Source organism: Ranitomeya variabilis, chromosome 3 (genome assembly GCF_051348905.1).
Source record: "Ranitomeya variabilis isolate aRanVar5 chromosome 3, aRanVar5.hap1, whole genome shotgun sequence".
NCBI classification, from domain to species: domain Eukaryota; kingdom Metazoa; phylum Chordata; class Amphibia; order Anura; family Dendrobatidae; genus Ranitomeya; species Ranitomeya variabilis.
The window spans coordinates 687,716,228-687,740,258 of NC_135234.1; the positions used below are offsets into that span (position 1 = coordinate 687,716,228).

Below are 24,031 nucleotides of genomic sequence, written 5' to 3' on the forward strand. Positions count from 1 at the left end.
CTAGTTTCCAAAATGGGGTCACTTGTGCGGGAGCTCCAATGTTTAGGCACACAGGGGCTCTCCAAACGCGACATGGTGTCCGCTAATGATTGGAGCTAATTTTCCATTCAAAAAGCCAAATGGCGTGCCTTCCCTTCCGAGCCCTGCCGTGCGCCCAAACAGTGGTTTACCCCCACATATGGGGTATCATCGTACTCAGGACAAACTGGACAACAACATTTGGGGTCCAATTTCTCCCATTACCCTTGGGAAAATAAAAAATTCTGGGCTAAAAATCATTTTTGAGGAAAGAAAAATTATTTTTTATTTTCACGGCTCTGCGTTATAAACTTCTGTGAAGCACCTGGGGGTTATAAGTGCTCACTATGCTTCTAGATAAGTTCCTTGGGGGGTCTAGTTTCCAAAATGGGGTCACTTGTAGGGGAGCTCCAATGTTTAGGCACACAGGGGCTCTCCAATCGCGACATGGTGTCCGCTAACGATTGGAGCTAACTTTCCATTCAAAAAGTCAAATGGCACGCCTCCCATTCTGAGCCTTGCCGTGCACCCAAACAGTGGTTTACCCCCACATATGAGGTATCGGCGTACTCTGGAGAAATTGCCCAACAAATTTTAGGATCCATTTTATCCTGTTGCCCATGTGAAAATGAAAAAATTGAGGCTAAAAGAAATTTTGTGTGAAAAAAAAGTACTTTTTCATTTTTACGGATCCATTTGTGAAACACCTGAGGGTTTAAAGTGCTCACTATGCTTCTAGATAAGTTCCTTGGGGGGTCTAGTTTCCAAAATGGGGTCACTTGTGGGGGAGCTCCAATGTTTAGGCACACGGGGGCTCTCCAAACGCGACATGGTGTCCGCTAAAGATTGGAGCCAATTTTTCATTCAAAAAGTCAAATGGCGCTCCTTCCCTTCCGAGCCCTGCCGTGCGCCCAAACAGTGGTTTACCCCCACATATGAGGTATCAGCGTACTCAGGACAAATTGGACAACAACGTTCGTGGTCCAGTTTCTCCTTTTACCCTTGGGAAAATAAAAAAAAATTCGCTAAAAGATCATTTTTGTGACTAAAAAGTTAAATGTTCATTTTTTCCTTCCATGTTGCTTCTGCTGCTGTGAAACACCTGAAGGGTTAATAAACTTCTTGAATGTGGTTTTGAGCACCTTGAGGGGTGCAGTTTTTAGAATGGTGTCACTTTTGGGTATTTTCAGCCATATAGAACCCTCAAACTGACTTCAAATGTGAGGTGGTCCCTAAAAAAAATGGTTTTGTAAATTTTGTTGTAAAAATGAGAAATCACTGGTCAAATTTTAACCCTTATAACTTCCTAGCAAAAAAAAATTTGTTTCCAAAATTGTGCTGATGTAAAGTAGACATGTGGGAAATGTTATTTATTAACTATTTTGTGTCACATAACTCTCTGGTTTAACAGAATAAAAATTCAAAATGTGAAAATTGCGAAATTTTCAAAATTTTCGCCAAATTTCCATTTTTTTCACAAATAAACTAAAAAATTATCGACCTAAATTTACCACTAACATGAAGCCCAATATGTCACGAAAAAACAATCTCAGAATCGCTAGGATCCGTTGAAGCGTTCCTGAGTTATTACCTCATAAAGGGACACTGGTCAGAATTTCAAAAAACGGCAAGGTCATTAAGGCCAAAATAGGCTGGGTCATGAAGGGGTTAAACATAATTTATACATGTAGTGATCAACAAAAATGTAAATTAAAAAAACAAAAAAAAACAACGAAACAATTTTTGGTGTTAACTTACCGATACACGCTGTTGCTGTGGAGGAGGGCTGTCAGAAGAGGACATTGTGGCGGTAGCAAGGCCGGCGGCTGTGGTCCTGGTGTCTCTGTAAGTTAAAAGACACTTGCAATCTGCTCTACACATTGAAGTAGCAGATTTGGGGTCTTCAAAACTTACTTTTAAAGATTTGTGGATGTGGTCCTGGTGGGCTGCTCAGTGGATGTGGTCCCTGGTGTATCTGTAATAAGTATAATGGATTTATAGTTAGAGCACCCTCCGAACTAGGTAATGTTTAACGATAAACACCCTGCTAAAATGATGTGAGAAATGTTCATTAAAGGTGAACACCAAAACCCCAAAACAGGTGCACGTTATACCATTCATTTCCATGTCCCTAAAAAAAAATATTTTGAAATGTGAACCCACCATGTAAAAATATATTTACCACATTTTATTTTCAAAAATCACCTCCCCCAAAAAACCTTTAAAGTATAACCTTTATTAAAAAATGAGCCCTCAACCAACTCTGTATTGCATGTGTAACCATTGGTACATATACCAGTTTTAAATTTACCTTTCTGAAATGATACTACGGACATTTTTTTTAATAAACATTTTATTTTTTTATTTTTTTTATTTTTTTTTTTACATCACAATTAGGAGCTAAAATGCTCTTTATTTTAAATACAAGTACATCAACTGGGAATGGTTTCAACAGTAATAAGAAAATCAACACTTTTAACCCCTTCCTGACCTTTGACGCATACGCTGTGTCATGAAAGTCGGTGCCAATCCGACCTGTGACGCAGCGTATGCGTCATGGAGGGATCGCGTCCCTGCAGATCGGGTGAAAGGGTTAACTCCAATTTCACCCGATCTGCAGGGACAGGGGGAGTGGTGCTTCAGCCCAGGGGGGGTGGCTTCACCCCCTCGTGGCTACGATCGCTCTGATTGGCTGTTGAAAGTGAAACTACCAATCAGAGCGATTTGTAATATTTCACCCCAAAAAACGGTGAAATATTACAATCCAGCCATGGCCAATGCTGCAATATCATCGGCCATGGCTGGAAAACCTAATCTGTACCCCCCCACACCCACCGATCTCCCCAGTCCTCCGTTATGTGGTCCGCCCCCCTAAGTGGTCCTGTCCGCTCCCCACGTCATCCTGTCCGCTCCCCCTGTGCTCCCGTCCCCCCCCCCCCCCGTGATCGGATCACCCCCCCTCATACTTACCGGGCCTCCCGGTGTCGGTCCGTCTTCTCCATGGGCGCCGCCATCTTCCAAAATGGCGGGCGCATGCGCAGTGCGCCCGCCGAATCTGCCGCCCGGCAGATTCGTTTCAGATATATTTTGATCACTGCGATATAGCCTATCACAGTGATCAAAATAAAAAAAATAGTAAATGACCCCCCCTTTATCACCCCCATAGGTTGGGACAATAATAAAAATAAATAAAATATATATATTTTTTTCCTACTAGGGTTAGGGTTAGAACTAGGGTTAGAACTAGGGTTAGGGGTAGGGTTAGGGTTAGTGGTAGGGTTAGGATTAGGGGTAGGGTTAGGGCATGTGCAGCGGATTGGCCGCGGATCCTCAGCGGATTGGCCGCGGATCCGCATCGGATTGGCCGCTGCAAATTCGTAGCAGTTTTCCATCAGGTTTACAGTACCATGTACACCTATGGAAAACCAAATCCGCTGTGCCCATGGTGCGGAAAATTCTGTGCGGAAACGCTGCGTTGTATTTTCCGCAGCATGTCAATTTTGTGCGGATTCCGCAGCGTTTTACACCTGTTCCTCAATAGGAATCCGCAGGTGAAATCCGCACAAAAAAACACTGGAAATCCGCTGTAAATCCGCAGGTAAAACGCAGTGCCTTTTACCTGCGGATTTTTCAAAAATGGTGCGGAAAAATCTCACACGAATGCGCAAAGTGGGCACATAGCCTAAGGGTCAGGGTTGGAATTAGAGTTAGGGTTGGAATTAGGGCTAGGGTTGGAAATAGGGTTAAGATTAGGCTTGTGGTTAGGGTTAAGGATAGGGTTAGGGGTGAGTTGGGGTTACAGTTGTGGTTAGGGTTGGGATTAGGGTTAGGGTTGGGGTTAGGATTAGGGTTAGGGTTGGGATTAGGGTTACGGGTGTGTTGGGGTTAGGGTTGTGGTTAGGGGTGTGTTGGGGTTAGGGTTGTGATTAGGGTTATGGCTACAGTTGGGATTAGGGTTAGGGGTGTGTTGGGGTTAGTGTTGAAGTTAGAATTGAGGGGTTTCCACTGTTTAGGCACATCAGGGGTCTCCAAACGCAACATGGCGCCACCATTGATTCCAGCCAATCTTGCGTTCAAAAAGTCAAATGGTGCTCCCTCCCTTCCGAGCCCCAACGTGCGCCCAAACAGTGGTTTACCCCCACGTATGGAGTACCAGCATACTCGGGACAAACTGGGCAACAACTATTGGGGTCCAATTTCATCTGTTACCCTTGTGAAAATAAAAAATTACTTGCTAAAACATAATTTTTGAGGAAAGAACAATTATTTTTTATTTTCACGGCTCTGCGTTATAAACTTATGTGAAGCACTTGGGGGTTGAAAGTGCTCACCACACATCTAGATAAGTTCCTTGGGGGGTATAGTTTCCAAAATGGGGTCACTTGTGGGGTGTTTCTACTGTTTAGGCACATCAGGGGCTCTGCAAATGCAACGTGACGCCCGCAGACCATTCCATCAAAGTCTGCATTTCAAATGTCACTACTTCCCTTCCAAGCCCTGCCGTGCGCCTAAACAGTGGTTTACCCCCACATATGGGGTACCAGCGTACTCACAACAAACTGGGCAACAAATATTGGGGTCCAATTTCTCCTGCTACCCTTGTGAAAATAAAAAATTGCTTGCTAAAACATCTTTTTTAAGGACAGAAAAATTATTTTTTATTTTCACGGCTCTGCGTTGTAAACTTCTGTGAAGCACTTGGGGGTTGAACGTGCTCACCACACATCTAGATAAGTTCTTTGGGGGGTCTAGTTTCCAAAATGGGGTCACTTATGGGGTGTTTCTACTGTTTAGGCACATCAGGGGCTCTGCAAATGCAATGTGACGCCCGCAGACCATTCCATCAAAGTCTGCATTTGAAATGTCACTAGTTCCCTTCCGAGCCCTGACGTGCGCCCAAACAGTGGTTTACCCCCACATATGGGGTATCAGCGTACTCACAACAAACTGGGAAACAAATATTGGGGTCCAATTTCTCCTGTTACCCTTGTGAAAATAAAAAATTGCCTGCTAAATCATCTTATTTGAGGAAAGAAAAATGATTTTTTATTTTCACGGCTCTGCGTTGTAAACTTCTGTGAAGCACTTGGGGGTTGAACGTGCTCACCACACATCTAGATAAGTTCCTTGGGGGGTCTAGTTTCCAAAATGGGGTCACTTGTGGGGGGTTTCTACTGTTTAGGCACATCAGGGGATCTGCAAACGTAACATGATGCCCGCAGACCATTCCATCAAAGTCTGCATTCCAAATCGTCACTACTTCCCTTCCGAGCCCCGGCATGTGCCCAAACAGTGGTTTACCCCCACATATAGGGTATCAGCGTACTCAGGAGAAACTGGACAACAACTTTTGGGGTCAAATTTCTCCTGTTACCCTTGGGAAAATTAAAAAATTCTGGGCTAAAAAAATATTTTTGAGGAAAGAAAACACATTTATTATTTTCACGGCTCTGCGTTATAAACTTCTGTGAAGCACTTGGGGGTTCAAAGTGCTCACCACACATCTAGATAAGTTCCCTTGGGGGTCTAGTTTCCAAAGTGGGGTCACTTGTGGGGAGTTCCTACTGTTTAGGCACATCAGGGGCTCTGCAAACGCAACGTGACGCCCGCAGAGCATTCCATCAAAGTCTGCATTTCAAAACGTCACTACTTCCCTTCCGAACCCCGACGTGTGCCAAAACAGTGGTTTACCCCCACATATGGGGTATCAGCGTACTCAGGAGAAACTGGACAACAACTTTTGGGGTCCAATTTCTCCTGTTACCCTTGGGAAAATAAAAAATTGTGGGCTAAAAAATCATTTTTGAGAAAAGAAAAATTATTTTTTATTTTCATGGCTCTGCGTTATAAACTTCTGTGAAGCACTTGGGGGTTCAAAGTGCTCACCACACATCTAGATTAGTTCCTTGGGAGGTCTAGTTTCCAAAATGGGGTCACTTGTGCGGGAGCTCCAATGTTTAGGCACACAGGGGCTTTCCAAACGCGACATGGTGTCCGCTAATGATTGAAGCTAATTTTCCATTCAAAAAGCCAAATGGCGTGCCTTCCCTTCCAAGCCCCCAAACAGTGGTTTACCCCCACATATGGGGTATCATCGTACTCAGGACAAACTGGACAACAACATTTGCGGTCCAATTTCTCCTATTACCCTTGGGAAAATAAAAAATTCCGGGCTAAAAATCATTTGAGGAAAGAAAAATATTTTTTTATTTTCATGGCTCTGCGTTATAAACTTCTGTGAAGCACCTGGGGGTTTTAAGTGCTCACTATGCATCTAGATAAGTTCCTTGGGGGGTTTAGTTTCCAAAGTGGGGTCACTTGTAGGGGAGCTCCAATGTTTAGGCACACAGGGGCTCTCCAAACGCGACATGGTGTCCGCTAACGATTGGAGCTAATTTTCCATTCAAAAAGTCAAATGGCGCGCCTTCCCTTCCGAGCCTTGCCGTGCACCCAAACAGTGGTTTACCCCCACATATGAGGTATCGGCGTACTCAGGAGAAATTGCCCAACAAATTTTTGGATCCATTTTATCATGTTGCCCATGTGAAAATGAAAAAATTGAGGCTAAAAGAAATTTTGTGTGAAAAAAAAGTACTTTTTCATTTTTACGGATCAATTTGTGAAGCACCTGAGGGTTTAAAGTGCTCACTATGCATCTAGATAAGTTCCTTGGGGGGTCTAGTTTCCAAAATGGGGTCACTTGTGGGGGAGCTCCAATGTTTAGGCACACAGGGGCTCTCCAAACCTGACATGGTGTCCGCTAGCGATGGAGATAATTTTTCATTCAAAAAGTCAAATGGCGCTCCTTCCCTTCCGAGCCTTACCATGTGCCCAAACAGTGGTTTACCCCCACATGTGAGGTATCGGTGTACTCAGGAGAAATTGTTCAACAAATTTTAGGATGCATTTTATCCTGTTGCCCATGTGAAAATGAAAAAATTGAGGCTAAAATAATTTTTTTGCGAAAAAAAAAGTACTTTTTCATCTTTACGGATTAATTTGTGAAGCACCTGGGGGTTTAAAGTGCTCACTATGCTTCTAGATAAGTTCCTTGGGGGGTCTAGTTTCCAAAATGGGGTCACTTGTGGGGGAGCTCCAATGTTTAGGCACACGGGGGCTCTCCAAACGCGACATGGTGTCCGCTAAAGATTGGAGCCAATTTTTCATTCAAAAAGTCAAATGGCACTCCTTCCCTTCCGAGCCCTGCCGTGCGCCCAAACAGTGGTTTACCCCCACATATGAGGTATCAGCGTACTCAGGACAAATTGGACAACAAGGATCGTGGTCCAGTTTCTCCTTTTACCCTTGGGAAAATAAAAAAATTGTTGCGAAAAGATCATTTTTGTGACAAAAATGTTAAATGTTAATTTTTTCCTTCCATGTTGCTTCTGCTGCTGTGAAACACCTGAAGGGTTAATAAACTTCTTGAATGTGGTTTTGAGCACCTTGAGGGGTGCAGTTTTTAGAATGGTGTCACTTTTGGGTATTTTCAGCCATATAGAACCCTCAAACTGACTTCAAATGTGAGGTGGTCCCTAAAAAAATGGTTTTGTAAATTTTGTTGTAAAAATGAAAAATCACTGGTCAAATTTTAACCCTTATAACTTCCTAGCAAAAAAAAAATTTGTTTCCAAAATTGTGCTGATGTAAAGTAGACATGTGGGAAGTGTTATTTATTAACTATTTTGTGTCACATAACTCTCTGGTTTAACAGAATAAAAATTCAAAATGTGAAAATTGCAAAATTTTCAAAATTTTCGCCAAATTTCCGTTTTTTTCACAAATAAACTCAGAAATTATCGACCTACATTTACCACTAACATGAAGCCCAATATGTCACGAAAAAACAGTCTTAGAATCGCTAGGATCCGTTGAAGCGTTCCTGAGTTATTACCTCATAAAGGGACACTGGTCAGAATTGCAAAAAATGGCCAGGTCATTAAGGTCAAAATAGGCTGGGTCATGAAGGGGTTAAATAGAAAAAAAAAACGCACGCTCACACATTCAAACCACAAGCTGCAGACCACTAGACTTGGTAAAAATACATCCGATTAAAAAAAAAACAAAAAACACTTTCAGGGTATGTGTCCACGTTCAGGATTGCATCAGGATTTGGTCAGGATTTTCCATCAGTATTTGTAAGCCAAAACCAGGAGTGGGTGATAAATGCAGAAGTGGTGCATATGTTTCTATTATACTTTTCCTCTAAGGGCTCATTTCCACATGCGAGGCACACGTCCGTATCTCGCATGTGGAAACCAAGCTCTGGCGCCGGCACTTTGGAGCGGAGCGTGCAGCTCCATGTGTTCCTATGCGGCCGCACGCTCCGCTCTAGAGTGCCGGCGCCACAGCTTGGTTTCCACATGCGAGATACGGACGTGTGCCTCGCATGTGGAAATGAGCCCTAAGGGTATGTGTCCACGGTCAGGATTGCTTCAGGCTTTGGTCAGGATTTTATGCAAGTAAAATCCTGACCAAAAATGCACCTGAGGTCACTGGCAGGTCACCTGAGGTGTTCCTGCGTGTTTTGCTCATTGTAGCAACATGCTGCGTTCTGAAAAAACACACCGCATGTGCGTTTTTGCGGGAAAAACGCATGCATTTTTTAATGCACAGTGGAGACGGGATTTCATTAAATCCCCTCCACTATGCTGTAACATCTGGACGCTGCGTTTTTGACGCTGCGGCTCAGCGCTACATCAAAAACGCAGCGTTTCCTGAACGTGGACACATACCCTAATTGTTCCACTCCTAGTTTTGGCTTACAAATACTGATGAAAAATCCTGACCAAATCCTGATGCAATCCTGAACGTGGAAACATACCCTTAAACCACATGCTGCACAGACCACTATACTTAGTAAATACATCAGAAAAAGGCAATTAACCAATTAAGGCATGGACAAATGCACATGCAATCAACAAGACGCACACAAACATGCCTGCAAGCACAGGCGCAGTCATAACACAAGCATAAGGCTGTGTGCACACGTAGCAGATTTTTTGCGGGTTTTTTTGCGTTTTTTCGCTATAAAAGCGCTATAAAACCGCGAAAAAAACGCTAACATTAAGCATCCTATGTAACAGGATGTAATCCGCATTTTTTGTGCACATGCTGCATTTTTTTCCTGAGCGGAATCACAATCCAGAAAAAAACGCAGCATGTTCATTAAAATTGCGGAATCGCGGCGATTCTGCACACATAGGAGTGCATTGATCTGCTTATTTCCCACACGGGGCTGTGCACACCATGCGGGAAGTAAGCAGATCAAGTGCGGTTGGTACCCAGGGTGGAGGAGAGGAGACTCTCCTCCACGGACTGGGCACCATGTATTTGGTAAAAAAAAAAGAATTAAAATAAAAAATAGCGATATACTCACCTTCTGGCGGCCCGACCTTCTCAGCGGCTTCCGAGGTGTGTGTGAAGGACCTGCGATGACGTCGCGGTCACGTGACCGCTACGTCAATGGAAGGTCCTGAACACACAGCATTAGGAACGGAAGCCGCTGAGGTGAGTATAACCTTTTTTTTTATTTTTTTTATTTTTAAACATTCTATCTTTTACTATAGATGCTGCATAGGCTGCATCTATAGTAATAAGTTGGTCACACTTGTCAAACACTATGTTTGACAAGTGTGACCAACCTGTCAAACAGTTTTCCAAGCGATGCTACAGATCGCTTGGAAAACGCTAGCATTCTGCAAGCTAATTATGCTTGCAAAATGCTAGTTTTCTGCGGGTATATGCATGCAAATTCTGCATGCGATATACCCGCGGCAGGAGGTGCAGAATTGCCACGGAAATTTCTGCGGCAATTCTGCTACATGTGCACTTAGCCTAAGGGTATGTGTCCACGTTCAGGATTGCATCAGGATTTGGTCAGGATTTTCCATCAGTATTTGTAAGCCAAAACCAGGAGTGGAACAATTAGAGGAAAAGTATAATAGAAACATATGCACCACTTCTGCATTTATCACCCACTCCTGGTTTTGGCTTACAAATACTGATGGAAAATCCTGATGCAATCCTGATGATGGACACATACCCTAAAAGTGTTTTTTTTTTTTTTTTCTCTTAAATTTTTTTTTTAATTAAAATTGAAAAACTGAAATATCACATGATCATAAGTATTCAGACCCTTTGCTCAGTATTGAGTAGAAGAACCTTTTGAGCTAGTACAGCCATGAGTCTTCTTGGGAATGATGCAACAAGTTTTTCACACCTGGATTTGGGGATCCTCTGCCATTCTTCCTTGCAGATCCTCTCCAGTTCCGTCAGGTTGGATGGTGAACGTTTGTGGGCAGCCATTTTCAGGTCTCTCCAGAGATGCTCAATTGGGTTCAGGTCAGGGCTCTGGCTGGGCCAGTCAAGAATGGTCACAGAGTTGTTCTGAAGCCACTACTTTGTTATTTTAGCTGTGTGCTTAGGGTCACTGTCTTGTTGGAAGGTGAACCTTCAGCCAAGTCTGAGGTCCAGAGCACTCTGGAAGAGGTTTTCATCCAGGATATCCCTGTACTTGGCCGCATTTATGTTTCCTTCAATGACAACCAGTCGTCCTCTCCCTGTAGCTGAAAATCACCCCCATAGCATGATGCTGCCACCACCATGTTTCACTGTTGGGATTGAATTGGGAAGATGATGAGCACTGGCTGGTTTTCTCCACACATACCGCTTAGAATTATCACCAAAAAGGTCTATGTTCGTCTCATCAGAATCTTATTTCTCATTGTCTGGGAGTCCTTCATGTGTTGTATGTTTTTTTTTTTTTTTTTTTATGCAAACTATGAGGGCTTTCATGTGTCTGGCACTGAGGAGAGGCTTCCGTTTGGCCACTCTGCCATAATGGGCCGACTGGTGGAGGGCTGCAGTGTTAGTTGACTTTCTGGAATTTTCTTCCATCTCCCTACTGCATCTCTGGAGCTCAGCCACAGTGATCTTTGGGGTTCTTCTTTACCTCTCTCCCACAATTGCTCACTTTGGCTGCACGGCCAGATTTAGGAAGACTTCTGATGGTCTCAAACTTCTTTCTTTTAAAGGGAATGTCACCCCATTTTAGGCCTATAAGCTAAGGTCACCGCCATCAGGGGCTTATGTACAGCATTCTTTAATGCTGTAGATAAGCCCCCAATGTAACCTGAAATATAAGAAAAACAAGTTAGATTATACTCACCCAGGGGCGGTCCCGATGTGGTCCGGTCCGATGGGTGTCGCGGTCCGTGTCCGGCACCTCCCATCTTCATACGATGACGTCCTCTTCTTTTCTCTGGGTGAGTATAATCTAACTTGTTTTTCTTATCTTACAGGTTACATAGGGGGCTTATCTACAGTATTACAGAATGCTGTAGATAAGCCCCTGATGGCGGTGGCCTTAGCTTATAGGCCTAAAATGGGGTGACAGATTCCCTTTAGTCTATGTGCACACGTTGCAGATTTCCTGCAGAACTGCAGCGTTATTTCCGCCCAGAAACGCTGCAGATCTGCAAGTGATTTACAGTACAATGTAAACCAATGGCAAAAAAAAAATGCTGTGATAATGGTGCGGAAAAATCTGCACGGAAAACGCAGCAGATTAAAAAAAGGACCATGTCACTTCTTTTGTGCAGATCTGCATTATTTCTGCACCCATTCCATGATAGAAATCCGCAGGGGTAAAACCGCATGAAATCCACAGGAAAACCACACAAAATCCGCAAGAAAAACGCATCAAATCTGCACCTGCGCTTTCTGCCAAGAGATGCAGAATCCGTACAGAAAATTCCAGAGGCAAATCTGCAACGTGTGCACATGGCCTTTAGGATTATGGAGGCCACTGGGCTCTTAGGAACCTTGAGTACTGCAGAAATTCTGTTGTAACCATGCCCAGATCTGTGCCTTGTCACAATTCTGTCTCTGAGCTCCTTGGCCAGTTTGTTTGACCTCATGATTCTCATTTGGTCTGACATGTGCTGTGAGGTCTGTCCTATGAGTTTAATGAAACACAGCTGGACTCCAATGAAGGAGTAGAACCATCTCAAGGAGGATCACAAGGAAATTGACAACATGTCACTTAAATATGAGTGTCTGAGCAACGGGTCTGAATACTTATGGCCATGTGATGTTTCAGTTTTTCTTTTATATTAAATTTGCAAAAATGTCTACATTTCTGTTTTTTTCAGTCAAGATGGGGTGCAGAGTGTACATTAATGTGAAAAAATAAACTTTTTTGAATTTACCAAATGGCTGCAATGAAACAAAGAGTGAAAAATGTAAAGAGGTCTGAATACTTTCCGTACCCACTGTATCCTAAGGAAAGGTGATAACTTGCTGATGGTATGTGTCCCAGTTGGGACCTGCATCGATCAGTAGAACAAGGCCTTTTTAGACTCATTACAAAACAGTGCAGCAGATTGGACTTGTGACTGCCACGACATTCATTCTTTATGGGGCTGCTGGAAAAGCTTGGGATTTATTGTGGTGGTGGTCGAGTATACACACTGCTTCTCCATTCGAAGGGATATAAAAGTGCCCCATTCTGTCTATTGGTCAGACCTCCACTGACCAACAAGTTATCACCCATGTGTGTCTTGGAGATAATTTGTTTTCACCGGACAACCCCTTTAAGTGCATAACAGTCTTTGGGTGATCTCTGAATGTCACTGTTTTAGTGTAGTGTAAGATTGCACTTACTTACGGGTTGGGGAATACTCGCTTGGCAGCGTATTAACACACGAGACCGTATTTTCTTCCAAAAGTTCAACTGGGTTTATTACTCCATAAACCCCAGTGGCAGAAAAAACAAAACCACAATCTTCATAGCACGGCAAAACAAAGTAACAATGTTCACAGCGTGACTCTGTTCCATCAGGACTGTGACCATACACTCTTGGTCGAGTCCAATATTCAGACTCGCTCTGGAGCCAAACACACAGTCTGGTATTACCTGCTTGTCAGCGTTGCAGGCTTTCCACTGGCAGTACCACACGGGACCTGTTACTGGCTCTGCAGATGTCTGTCCTCACCTCGTGCTGTTCAAGGATCCGGTCCTCCTCCCAGGACCTCCCAACACCCAGGTTACTCGGGATCACACAGGTGTCCTGTCCAGGTACTATTCAGGACATCCATCCCCGGTTGGACCGTCCAATACCCAGGCCACCAGTAGCCAAGACCCACAACGTGCTCTTCAAGGTTTAGCACACCCAACACCGAGGTATCTACCAGGACCTTGCACATGGACCATTCAGGTCCCATCACTCAGACCACACAGGAACATGTGACCCACACCCTGGTCACATTATATACCTTAACCACTCCCCTAGGTGGGAGTGTGTGTGTGTGGCTAGTTTGTCCCGCCCATCTCACATAACTAGCCCTGCCAGCCTCCCATTATAAACAAACCAAATACTTGTGGGACTATAGGTCCCAGAACCAACTTATTTCAGGCTGACAGCGCAGAGTATCCTCCTCCGCGACACACATATCGGCCATTCACAATACTGCCGGACTTTATCACATCACCACAGTCATGCCTGCGATTGCCATGTATTCCTATGGCCTCAATACGCCTCCGTGCGTATACTGGGGAGACCATGCAGCGCCCCCTACCTGTTACAGAGGTCACTGCATCACATTAGTCTGATTAAAATTGGTGGACCTGATTTGCCTAATATGATTTATCACATGAAAGTCTTATCCTTTATGCAGTAGCCATACTGGTATGTTATTTCTGTTGATACAAACCATCCCAACGATTTAGGTCCCTGTGAGGATGACGATGACACTGTCAAGGGGGTATGTGCACCCATGGGTAATTCTGTACTGAACAATGAAGCCGGCTATGTATCTGACGAGAGCAGCTCATCTGCCCAGAGCGGTCCTGAAGAGAAGTCCGATCCTCCAGAATCAAAGACTGGAGAAAATATCTACTTGTTAGATGCCTCCACTGAAGGGAATGTTGGTCGATTTTTTAATGTAAGTAGAACATTTCTTAAAATGTAAGAATAAAATAATTAGCTGTAAACATAGGACATAGAGGTGCTCCTCATTCTGTATGTGGAATAACTGGCGACCACATATAACCTTACACCTGAAAATCAGAACTTTGTCCATGTGGTAATACATCTCCCGCACCTCAGGGGGGAACTGTAATGGAGACAGTACAGCCAAAAAGGGTGTCTAGAGGGGTTTTACCAAGCTTACCCCGAAAGGATAACCATGGACTGTGGTACCCAGCAACTCATGCCCAGTCACGTATAAAAGCAAACGCTTGTGTGATTGCTGGATCAGCCCTGATTTATTGAATTTAATGTGTATGTGGACGGCTCGACATTCGCTCAATGGCATCGGCTGGACTCCTCTTGTTGTTCTCTTCTACGATAAAATAGATGTTTATAAGGGTCTGTTTAGACCAGTGATTCCCTAATGTTTTTAACCTTGTGGAACCTGTGAGGTTAAATTGACTCTGGGGCACTACTACCAAATAATAATTTTAGAAATGAGCAAAAATTGCGTAAAAACCTAATGCTATAGCTATAAAGCACAGTTGGCATCCTTCACTGTGCCCCTTGAATATAAAAAAGTAATATACAGTGTTCCCCCTGAATATAAAGAAAAATCATACACTGCCCCCTTGAAATGAAACAAAATTGTGAAAGTGACAACTTTCAATGTCAATGTTTTTGTGGGGAAAAAATATATATATTTTTCACATCCCTGTTGCAAAACAGTGAAACACTTCTGTGTTCCAAAAGTTCACAACACGCCTAAATGAATTCTTTCAGGAGCGTAGTTTACAGAATGGGGTCACCGGCGGAGGGTTTCTGCTGTTTTGGCACCTTGGGTGCACTTCAAATAAGACATGACATCTGTAATCTATTCCAGAAAATGTTAAAATGTTTCTCCTGTTACCTTTGTGTAAGGCTACGTTCACATTTGCGGTCGGCGCCGCAGCGTCGCCGCATGCGTCATGCGCCCCTATATTTAACATGGGGGCGCATGGACATGCGTCGCACTTGCGTTTTGCGCCGCATGCGTCCCTGCGGCGCCCGCGTCCGGGCGCAGAGGACGCAGCAAGTTGCATTTTTGCTGCGTCCAAAATCAATGAAAAAAAGGACGCATGCGGCGCAAAACGCAGCGTTGTGCATGCGTTTTGCTGCGTTTTTGTTTGCGTTGTGCGTTGCGGCGCCGACGCTGCTGCGCACAACGCAAATGTGAACGTAGCCTAACAGAAAAAGTTGACGTTAAAGTAACTTTTTTTTTTAATTTTAGAAAAAGTCATTTTTCATTAATTTCTGTGAGGCAGCTAAAGGTTAACAAACTTCTTAAATGCAGTTTCCAATATTATGAAGGTTTACTTGTTTGTTAAATGGCAGTGTTTTTTTTTTTTTTTATAGACATATAGGTCAATCCAAAGTCACTTAAAATGTTAAAAGGGTTAAGAGTTTAGCCGCATTATTTTAAAGAAAATTTGCAAATCCTATTTTTTTTTTTTTATAGTTAACACTTCACTTTTTAGCAAAATAAAAATAAATTAAAAAAAAATGTAATGTAGATATATGGCAAATATTATATAGTAACGATTTTGTGTGCTTTGACTATCTGTTTTAAAAACCTAAAAATTCAAAGTTTGAAATTTGCTAATTTTTTAACATTTTCAGCAAATTTCCAATATCTTCATAAATAAGTTTTGTGTTTATCAACTTAAATTTACCAGTAACATAAAGAAGAATGTGTCACGAAAAAAAAAAATCTGGGAATCACTGGGATCAGTAGAAGGATTCTAGAGTTATTAATACAAATAATCAGATGTGAAAAATTGGTCTGTCGGGAAGGTCAAAACTGGCTTTGGCAGTAAGAGGTTAAAGCAATAATTAATTGTGCATTGAAGCACCACTCTGGGTAAAACTTTTTCCTTTTCCTTTATTTTTGTACTGTATATCCTGAATACACTTTAGTTATCAGTACAAAATTGGAAAAATTGGGTCAGCATCATAGTGCGACAAGACTTCTTGTGGTGGTACACCAGCTGGGTAGCCTCATAACAGGAGTATATACAGGATGGTACTCCAATTCCCTCAATCAAGGATCAATGTTAAATCCAAATGCAGAAGAAATTGGATGGCTCTCACCAGATAAAACAGAAGCTTTTATTTTCTTCATAAATTGCAATGCAGACAGTGGAGGTGCAAACAGCAGAACAGACATCTGCTGTTTCACACAATTCTGTGCTGCTTCTGGCCAAAAGTCCAGGCGGGTTGCTCTAAACTGACCTACATTTGTCATCATTCAAGCTAACTTTACAAGTTTGTTTTTTCCCATTACCAAAACTCTTTCCTTACCTTTCTCCTTTTATTTTACAGCACAGTTGTTCTCCAAACCTTTTTGTGCAGCATGTTTTTGTAGAAACACATTCCAAAAATTTCCCATGGGTGGCATTTTTCACAAAAAGGTTAGTACCCTAAGTAACTGTACAATCAAGTACTTGTTTATGTAAAAGACGTGGCCATTCTCAAATAACAGTGAAATATTCTGGCAAATGCATGCCTGTAAGTGAGAGTGAAACTATTAGAGCATGTGCACACTGAGTTTTTGGAGCAAAAACTCCAAATTCTTCTGAAAAATTTTAACTCAAAAATTGAGTTTCTCTATCGCTTCATCTGGAGACACTGGAAACCATGGGTGTATACTGCTGACACCATGCACAAAAAATTAGCTCCTCCTCAGCAGTGTACACCCCACCAACTTGCACTAAGTTAATTAGTTTAGCTTGGTTTCAGTAGGAGGTGGACACGGGTCTTTTATTAGACCCATATCCACCTCGGTTTTTGTCATTTTACAGTAACGTTTCCCTTTTTTTTTTTTCCAGATGGATTTTCTCCTTACCTCTGGAGGGATACAGTGTAAACAGTCACACTGTACTCCCACGTAGAAACCATGAGTATGGCGTGAACTTTCACCCCGTATCCTCATATATCTATTTGGCAGAACCTCAGCCCCTAACACTTGAAGAGTGTTTAGGTGATCTGAACATTGGTCCTGGCCCTTATCTCCTACCCGCTCGCTCACCAGGGCCTGTCGATTTCAGGAAGCATGGACGTCCCACAACCCCAAGAGGCTCAGGTGTCTATTGAAGGTCTTGACATCTTCAGTGGTGGAGAGGTACATCTTTTTCTTTCTCCATCAAGTTCCTTTCCAGAGGTGATGAGGAAAAGATACAGATGAAGATACAGGTGAAGATAGAAATGGATCTAGAAAAAGTGGAATAAGGGAAGAATGAAGATGGAGCTCCACACCTTTTTGACCCCATAGGGCTCTGAGGGTCATTATAGACCTTTTGGTCTATATGTCTCTTGTGCCTTTTAGATGCAGCAGGATCGATGGGCACAGGGTTACTTTTGCGGTAACTTTTGGGCCTCCGCGCCACCTTCCCCTGTTTTGCTGCTCTTATCCTCTAATTTAGGTCCCAGCTTCTGTGCAACCTAGTCTCGGCGGTTAGCTCCGCCCCCTTCTCCTGGCCTTAGCAAGCAGGCTTCTTTCCCTTGCAGGCACACCCTCTCTACCTCCCCCAGTGACGCGGAAGCTGCGTGTCCTTTTACCTGGAGGCCCTCTTTCATCCCTGTGGTCACCATTTTGCCAGCACTTGGACCCGGAATATGAGGCGCTCCTCCTTCAAGCTCCCTGCAGCCTTCCTGGTCATCAAATCTTCTCTGCAAGCCTGGAAGCAGAATGCAGGACCTGCATCTTTCCTGTGAGTAGCCTCTGCTCTGCAGACTGACACGCTCTTTAGAAAATTCTTTCCTGTCCCCTAACCTCTGGCATTAGTAAGTGGGTCTTTCTTCTATCATGCCTAATCCTAAAGGAGAGCACTCTCACCTTCATTCCTCTACTCTTGTTAAACATTTTGTTTGCTCTTCTTTTAATTGCAGACTCCCTTCAGGTCAGTCTTCTTCTCTCTGTCTGGTAGCAGGAGCAGGGGTGTTGCTGCAGTCCTAAGAGTTCCCTACTGCCCCCAGAGAGTGGTTCCCCTATCCCAGAGTGGGCTACCTCTCTGTCACAATCTGTTGCAGACCTCACCGCGATTTTGCAGATCTTGGTGTCCGTTCTTGGCATGTTGCCTGTTCCTCCTTCCGCCATTGACGGCGGATCGCAGGACTCATTGGCTATGCCTACCAACATGGGCCGTAAGAGATCTAGACAGGACATCGTTCCAGGTCCTCTTCTCGCCCCCTCTCTCCTCCTGGCCCCTTCCAGTGGACAGCTTTTTCCCGATCCTCCTCTCCTGAGTCACCCCCTGAGGCTTTCTCGGACTTATTTTCCGAGACCAATTCCGACCTAGATTCTGACCAGGCCTCTAATATGAGACCCTGATCTAGAGCCTCATTGTTTCGGTCAACCAGACTTTTAACATTAAGGATACCGCTACAGAACCCGCAGATCAGGCGGTTTCCTTTAGATGATTGAGACCAACTCCTTGGGGTTTTGCCCTTATAAAGAATTTGAGGAGGTCCTTTCCAGGTAACTGGAAAACCCGACCAGATGCTTCCAGAAAGGGAAGCACCTAGGCATCCTCTACCCCTTCGCCTCTGATCTCACTGCAAACTGGACCGCTTCTCCAACTGTGAACTCTCCAGTTTCCAGACTGTCAACACGGTTATTTCTCTTAAGAATGGAGCATCACTCAAGGACACCAATGATAGACTCAGAGTTGTTAACCAAATCAGCCTTTTGAAGCGGCCTCTTCTACATTATGCCCTGCCTTTGCCACCACATGGATGTCAAAGTCCATAGACGTATGGACGCAAGCAGCTCCGTCAGGGCATTCTCTCTAGAGCCTGGCCGGAGGAATTGGCTGACTTTGCAGACCAGATCACTCATGCCGGAAAGTATGTGGTATCCGCCTCTGTGGACGCTACTTCATGTGCTGCTCAAACAACCAGCAATATAGTGGCCATCCGCCATTTGTTTGAAGGCTTGGCAAGGTGGACTAATCTTCAAAGAAGCCACGTACCAGCTTGCCTTTTCAGGGATCTCGTTTATTTGGTTCCAAGCAGGACCAAATTATTAAGGAGGCCACCTTAAGGAAGCCAAATCGCGACATCCTCCTTTGAAGCCTAAGTTTCGGCCCTTGCGCTGTTTTGTCAACGGAAGATTTCTGCTGCCAAGAGAGGCTGCAGGTTCGCCACGAGAAGAAAAGGGTTTCCTTCAAACCTATCCCCTTATGGCGTCCCCACAATGTGCAGGGTAGGTCTACCCAGGAACAGACGTGGCAGATTTTCCTCCGAATGATGCCTCTGACACCCAGGGATTCTCCCAGGGCGGTCGTCTCCTATTCTTCAGGGACGTCTGCTCGCTTCAGTCGATGACACATGGGTCAGAGAAACTGTATCGTCAGGATATAAAATAGATTTTGTTTCATGGCCCCTAGACCGATTCTTCAAATCCCGTTCTCAAAGAGATGCCTCTGTGGTTCTGTTTTTTTTTTTTGCTTCCATTGCCTCCCTTTTCAGATCAGGGGTCATCGTTCCCATCCCATCCGAGGAACATTTCACAGGTTTTAATTCAAACCTCTTTGTGGTGCCAAAGTAGGAAGGCTCGGTCCGACCCATCCTGGATCTGAAATTACTGAATGAAAGGGTCCGTCAGTGACATTTCAGGATAGAATCCCTTCGTTGAGTAATAGCTTTCGTGGAGTCGCATGAGTTTCTGTGTTGTGTGTGTGTATATATATATATATATATATATATATATATATATATATATATATATATATATATAATCTATCTCTCTCTATATCTATCTATCTATATATATATACTAGATGGTGGCCCGATTCTAACGCATCGGGTATTCTAGAGTATGCATGTCCACATAGTATATTGCCCAGTGACGTAGTATATTGCCCAGTTACGTAGTATATTGCACAGCCACGTAGTATATTGCTCAGTTACGTAGTATATTGCCCAGTGACGTAGTATACAGCACAGAGCCACGTAATATATTGCACAGCGACGTAGTGTACAGCACAGAGCCACGTAGTATATTGCCCAGTTACGTAGTATATTGCCCAGTTACGTAGTATATTGCCCAGTGACATAGTATATTGCCCAGCCACGTAGTATATTGTCCAGCCACGTATGTCACAGGTTAAAAAATAAAAATATACTCACCTTCCGAGGATACCCTTGTAGTTCTTTCGCCTGTGTTCGGTTCAGGCAGCAGCTTCCGGTCCGAGGGTGTGATGACGTCGCGATCACATGACCGTGACGTCATGGCAGGTCCTTCTCGCGCAGGCGCGCAGGGCCTGTGATGACGTCGCGGTCACATGACTGTGACGTCATGGCAGGTCCTTGTCGCACACCAACCTTAGCACCGGAACCTGCCGCTTGCATGGACAAATATAATGATTTGTTGTTTTTTTTTAAATTATTTTTAACATTAGATGTTTTTACTATTGAGGCTGCATAGGCAGCCTCAATAGTAAAAACTTGGTCACACAGGGTTAATAGCGGCGGTAACGGAGTGAGTTACCCGCGGCATAACGCGGTCCGTTACCGCTGGCATTAACCCTATGTGAGCCGTGACTGCGGGGAGTATGGAGCGGGCGCCGGGCAGTGACTGCAGGGGAGTAGGGAGGGACTAATCGGACTGTGCCCGTCGCTGCTTGGTCGCGGCAGCCATGACAGGCAGCTGGCGAGACCAATCAGCGAATGAATATCCGTGACGGAAGTTGCCGATAGAAAGACGGAAGTACCCCTTAGACAATTATATATATATATATATATATATATATATATATATACACTCACTGGCCACTTTATTAGGTACACCTGTCCAACTTCTTGTTAACACTTAATTTCTAATCAGCCAATCACATGGCGGCAACTCAGTGCATTTAGGCATGTAGACATGGTCAAGACAATCTCCTGCAGTTCAAACCGAGCATCAGTATGGGGAAGAAAGGTGATTTGAGTGCCTTTGAACGTGGCATGGTTGTTGGTGCCAGAAGGGCTGGTCTGAGTATTTCAGAAACTGCTGATCTACTGGGATTTTCACGCACAACCATCTCTAGGGTTTACAGAGAATGGTTCCGAAAAAGAAAAAAAATCCAGTGAGCGGCAGTTCTGTGGGCGGAAATGCCTTGTTGATGCCAGAGGTCAGAGGAGAATGGGCAGACTGGTTCGAGCTGATAGAAAGGCAACAGTGACTCAAATCGCCACCCGTTACAACCAAGGTAGGCCTAAGAGCATCTCTGAACGCACAGTGCGTCGAACTTTGAGGCAGATGGGCTACAGCAGCAGAAGACCACACCGGGTACCACTCCTTTCAGCTAAGAACAGGAAACTGAGGCTACAATTTGCACAAGCTCATCGAAATTGGACAGTAGAAGATTGGAAAAACGTTGCTTGGTCTGATGAGTCTCGATTTCTGCTGCGACATTCGGATGGTAGGGTCAGAATTTGGCGTAAACAACATGAAATCTTTGGGATGTGGTGGAACGGGAGATTCGCATCAGGGATGTGCAGCCGACAAATCTGCGGCAACTGTGTGATGCCATCATGTCAATATGGACCAAAATCTCTGAGGAATGCTTCCAGCACCTTGTTGAATCTATGCCACGAAGAATTGAGGCAGTTCTGAAGGCAAAAGGGGTCCAACCCGTTACTAGCATGGTGTACCTAATAAAGTGGCCAGTGAGTGTATATATATATAGATATATATGCATCTCTCTCTCTCTATCTCTCTCTATCTATATATCGAGAGAGAGAGAGAGAGAGAGAGATATGTGTATATATATATGTGTATGTGTACATATATATATATATATATATATATATATATATGTATATAGATACATACAGTACAGACCAAAAGTTTGGACACACCTTCTCATTTAAAGATTTTTCTGTATTTTCACGACTATGAAAATTGTAAATTCACACTGAAGGCATCAAAACTATGAATTAACACATGTGGAATTATATACTTAACAGAAAAGTGTGAAACAACTGAAATTATGTCTTATATTCTAGGTTCTTCAAAGTAGCCACCTTTTGCTTTGGTGACTGCTTTGCACACTCTTGGCATTCTCTTGATGAGCTTCTTCCAACAATCTTGAAGGAGTTGCCAGAGATGTTTAGCACTTATTGGCCCTTTTGCCTTCACTCTGCGGTCCAGCTCACCCCAAACCATCTCGATTGGGTTCAGGTCTGGTGACTGTGGAGGCCAGGTCATCTGGCGTAGCACCCCATCACTCTCCTTTTTGGTCAAAAAGCCCTTACACAGCCTGGCCTGGAGGTGTGTTTGGAGTCATTGTCCTGTTGAAAAATAAATGATGGTCCAACTAAACGCAAACCGGATGGAATAGCATGCCGCTGCAAGATGCTGTGGTAGCCATGCCGGTTCAGTATGCCTTACATTTTTAATAAATCCGCAACAGTGTCACCAGCAAAGCACCCCCACACCATCACACCTCCTCCTCCATGCTTCACCGTGGGAACCAGGCATGTAGAGTCCATCCGTTCACCTTTTCTGCGTCGCACAAAGACACGGTGGTTGGAACCAAAGATCTCAAATGTGGACTCATCAGACCAAAGCACAGATTTCCACTGGTCTAATGTCCATTCCTTGTGTTCTTTAGCCCAAACAAGTCTCTTCTGCTTGTTGCCTGTCCTTAGCAGTGGTTTCCTAGCAGCTATTTTACCATGAAGGCCTGCTGCACAAAGTCTCCTCTTAACAGTTGTTGTAGAGATGTGTCTGCTGCTAGAACTCTGTGTGGAATTGACCTGGTATCTAATCTGAGCTGCTGTTAACCTGCGATTCCTGAGGCTGGTGTCTCGGATAAACTTATCCTCAGAAGCAGAGGTGACTCTTGGTCTTCCTTTCCTGGGGCGGTCCTCATGTGAGCCAGTTTCTTTGTAGCACTTGATGGTTTTTGCCACTGCACTTGGGGACACTTTCAAAGTTTTCCCAATTTTTCAGACTGACTGACCTTCATTTCTTGAAGTAATGATGGCCACTCATTTTTCTTTACTTAGCTGCTTTTTTCTTGCCATAATACAAATTCTAACAGTCTATTCAGTAGGACTAACAGCTGTGTATCCACCAGACTTCTGCACAACACAACTGATGCTCCCAACACCATTTATAAGGCAAGAAACCCCACTTATTAAACCTGACAGGGCACACCTGTGAAGTGAAAACTTTCCAGTGACTACCTCTTGAAGCTCATCAAGAGAATGCCAAGAGTGTGCAAAGCAGTCATCAAAGCAAACGGTGGCTACCTTGAAGAACCTAGAATATAAGATATAATTTCAGTTGTTTCACACTTTTTTGTTAAGTATATAATTCCACATGTGTTAATTCATAATTTTGATGCCTTCAGTGTGAATGTAAAATTTTCATAGTTATGAAAATACAGAAAATTCTTTAAATGAGAAGGTGTGTCCAAACCTTTGGTCTGTACTGTATATATATATATATATATATATATATATATATATATATAGATAGATAGATAGATAGATATAGGTAGATATATAGAGATATATATATTTATCCAACACTCAGAGATTTCTGCGTTTTGCGGCGCTGCAGGATCATTTTCAATTTGTCGCCCTGCCTTTCGCTCTCGCAGCCGCTCCCAGGGTCTTCACGAAGATCATGGCAGTGGTGAAGGCAATTGTATGGATCAGAGGCTTAGTGGTCATCCCATACCTCAATGATATCCTCATCAAGGCTCCGTCTTTTTACCAGGCACAGGAAAGCCTGTCCATCACTTTCGATACCTTGTCTCAATTCGGTTGGTTAGTCGACAGAGCAAAGACCTGCCTTGTCCCTACTTAGGGTCTGATATTCCTAAGCATGCTGTTCAACACCCTTCAGGCAAGGGTCTTTCTTCTCAAGGAGAAGAGGGCAACCCTCCATCAGTGGGTTCACTCTCTGTAGAGTCCTCCAACTCCATCTTTCCGCTCGGCCATGGCAATCCTGGGAAGGATGGTGGCAGCGTCTAAGGCGATTCCTTTCTCGCAATTTCATTCCA

The 24,031-nt window shown here is 43.8% G+C and overlaps 1 protein-coding gene and 1 long non-coding RNA gene across 5 annotated transcripts in view; one reads left to right on the forward strand and one right to left on the reverse strand.

The window, feature by feature from the left end:
• The window catches only part of SETDB2 (SET domain bifurcated histone lysine methyltransferase 2), a 115,354-nt gene that overhangs the window by 88,576 nt on the left and 2,747 nt on the right, over positions 1-24,031 (forward strand). For all 4 annotated transcript variants that reach the window (XM_077298091.1, XM_077298088.1, XM_077298089.1 and 1 more), the window contains 2 exons: positions 13,751-13,965; positions 16,353-16,441. In XM_077298091.1, the coding sequence (XP_077154206.1) occupies positions 13,751-13,965; positions 16,353-16,441 (304 nt within the window). The remainder of the gene's footprint in view (positions 1-13,750; positions 13,966-16,352; positions 16,442-24,031) is intronic.
• Positions 1,693-24,031, reverse strand: part of LOC143817035 (uncharacterized) — a 34,696-nt gene continuing 12,357 nt past the window's right edge. The window contains exons 2-3 of the long non-coding RNA XR_013224049.1: positions 1,933-1,993; positions 1,693-1,861 (exon numbers count right to left, since the gene is read on the reverse strand). This is a non-coding gene — a long non-coding RNA (uncharacterized LOC143817035). The remainder of the gene's footprint in view (positions 1,862-1,932; positions 1,994-24,031) is intronic.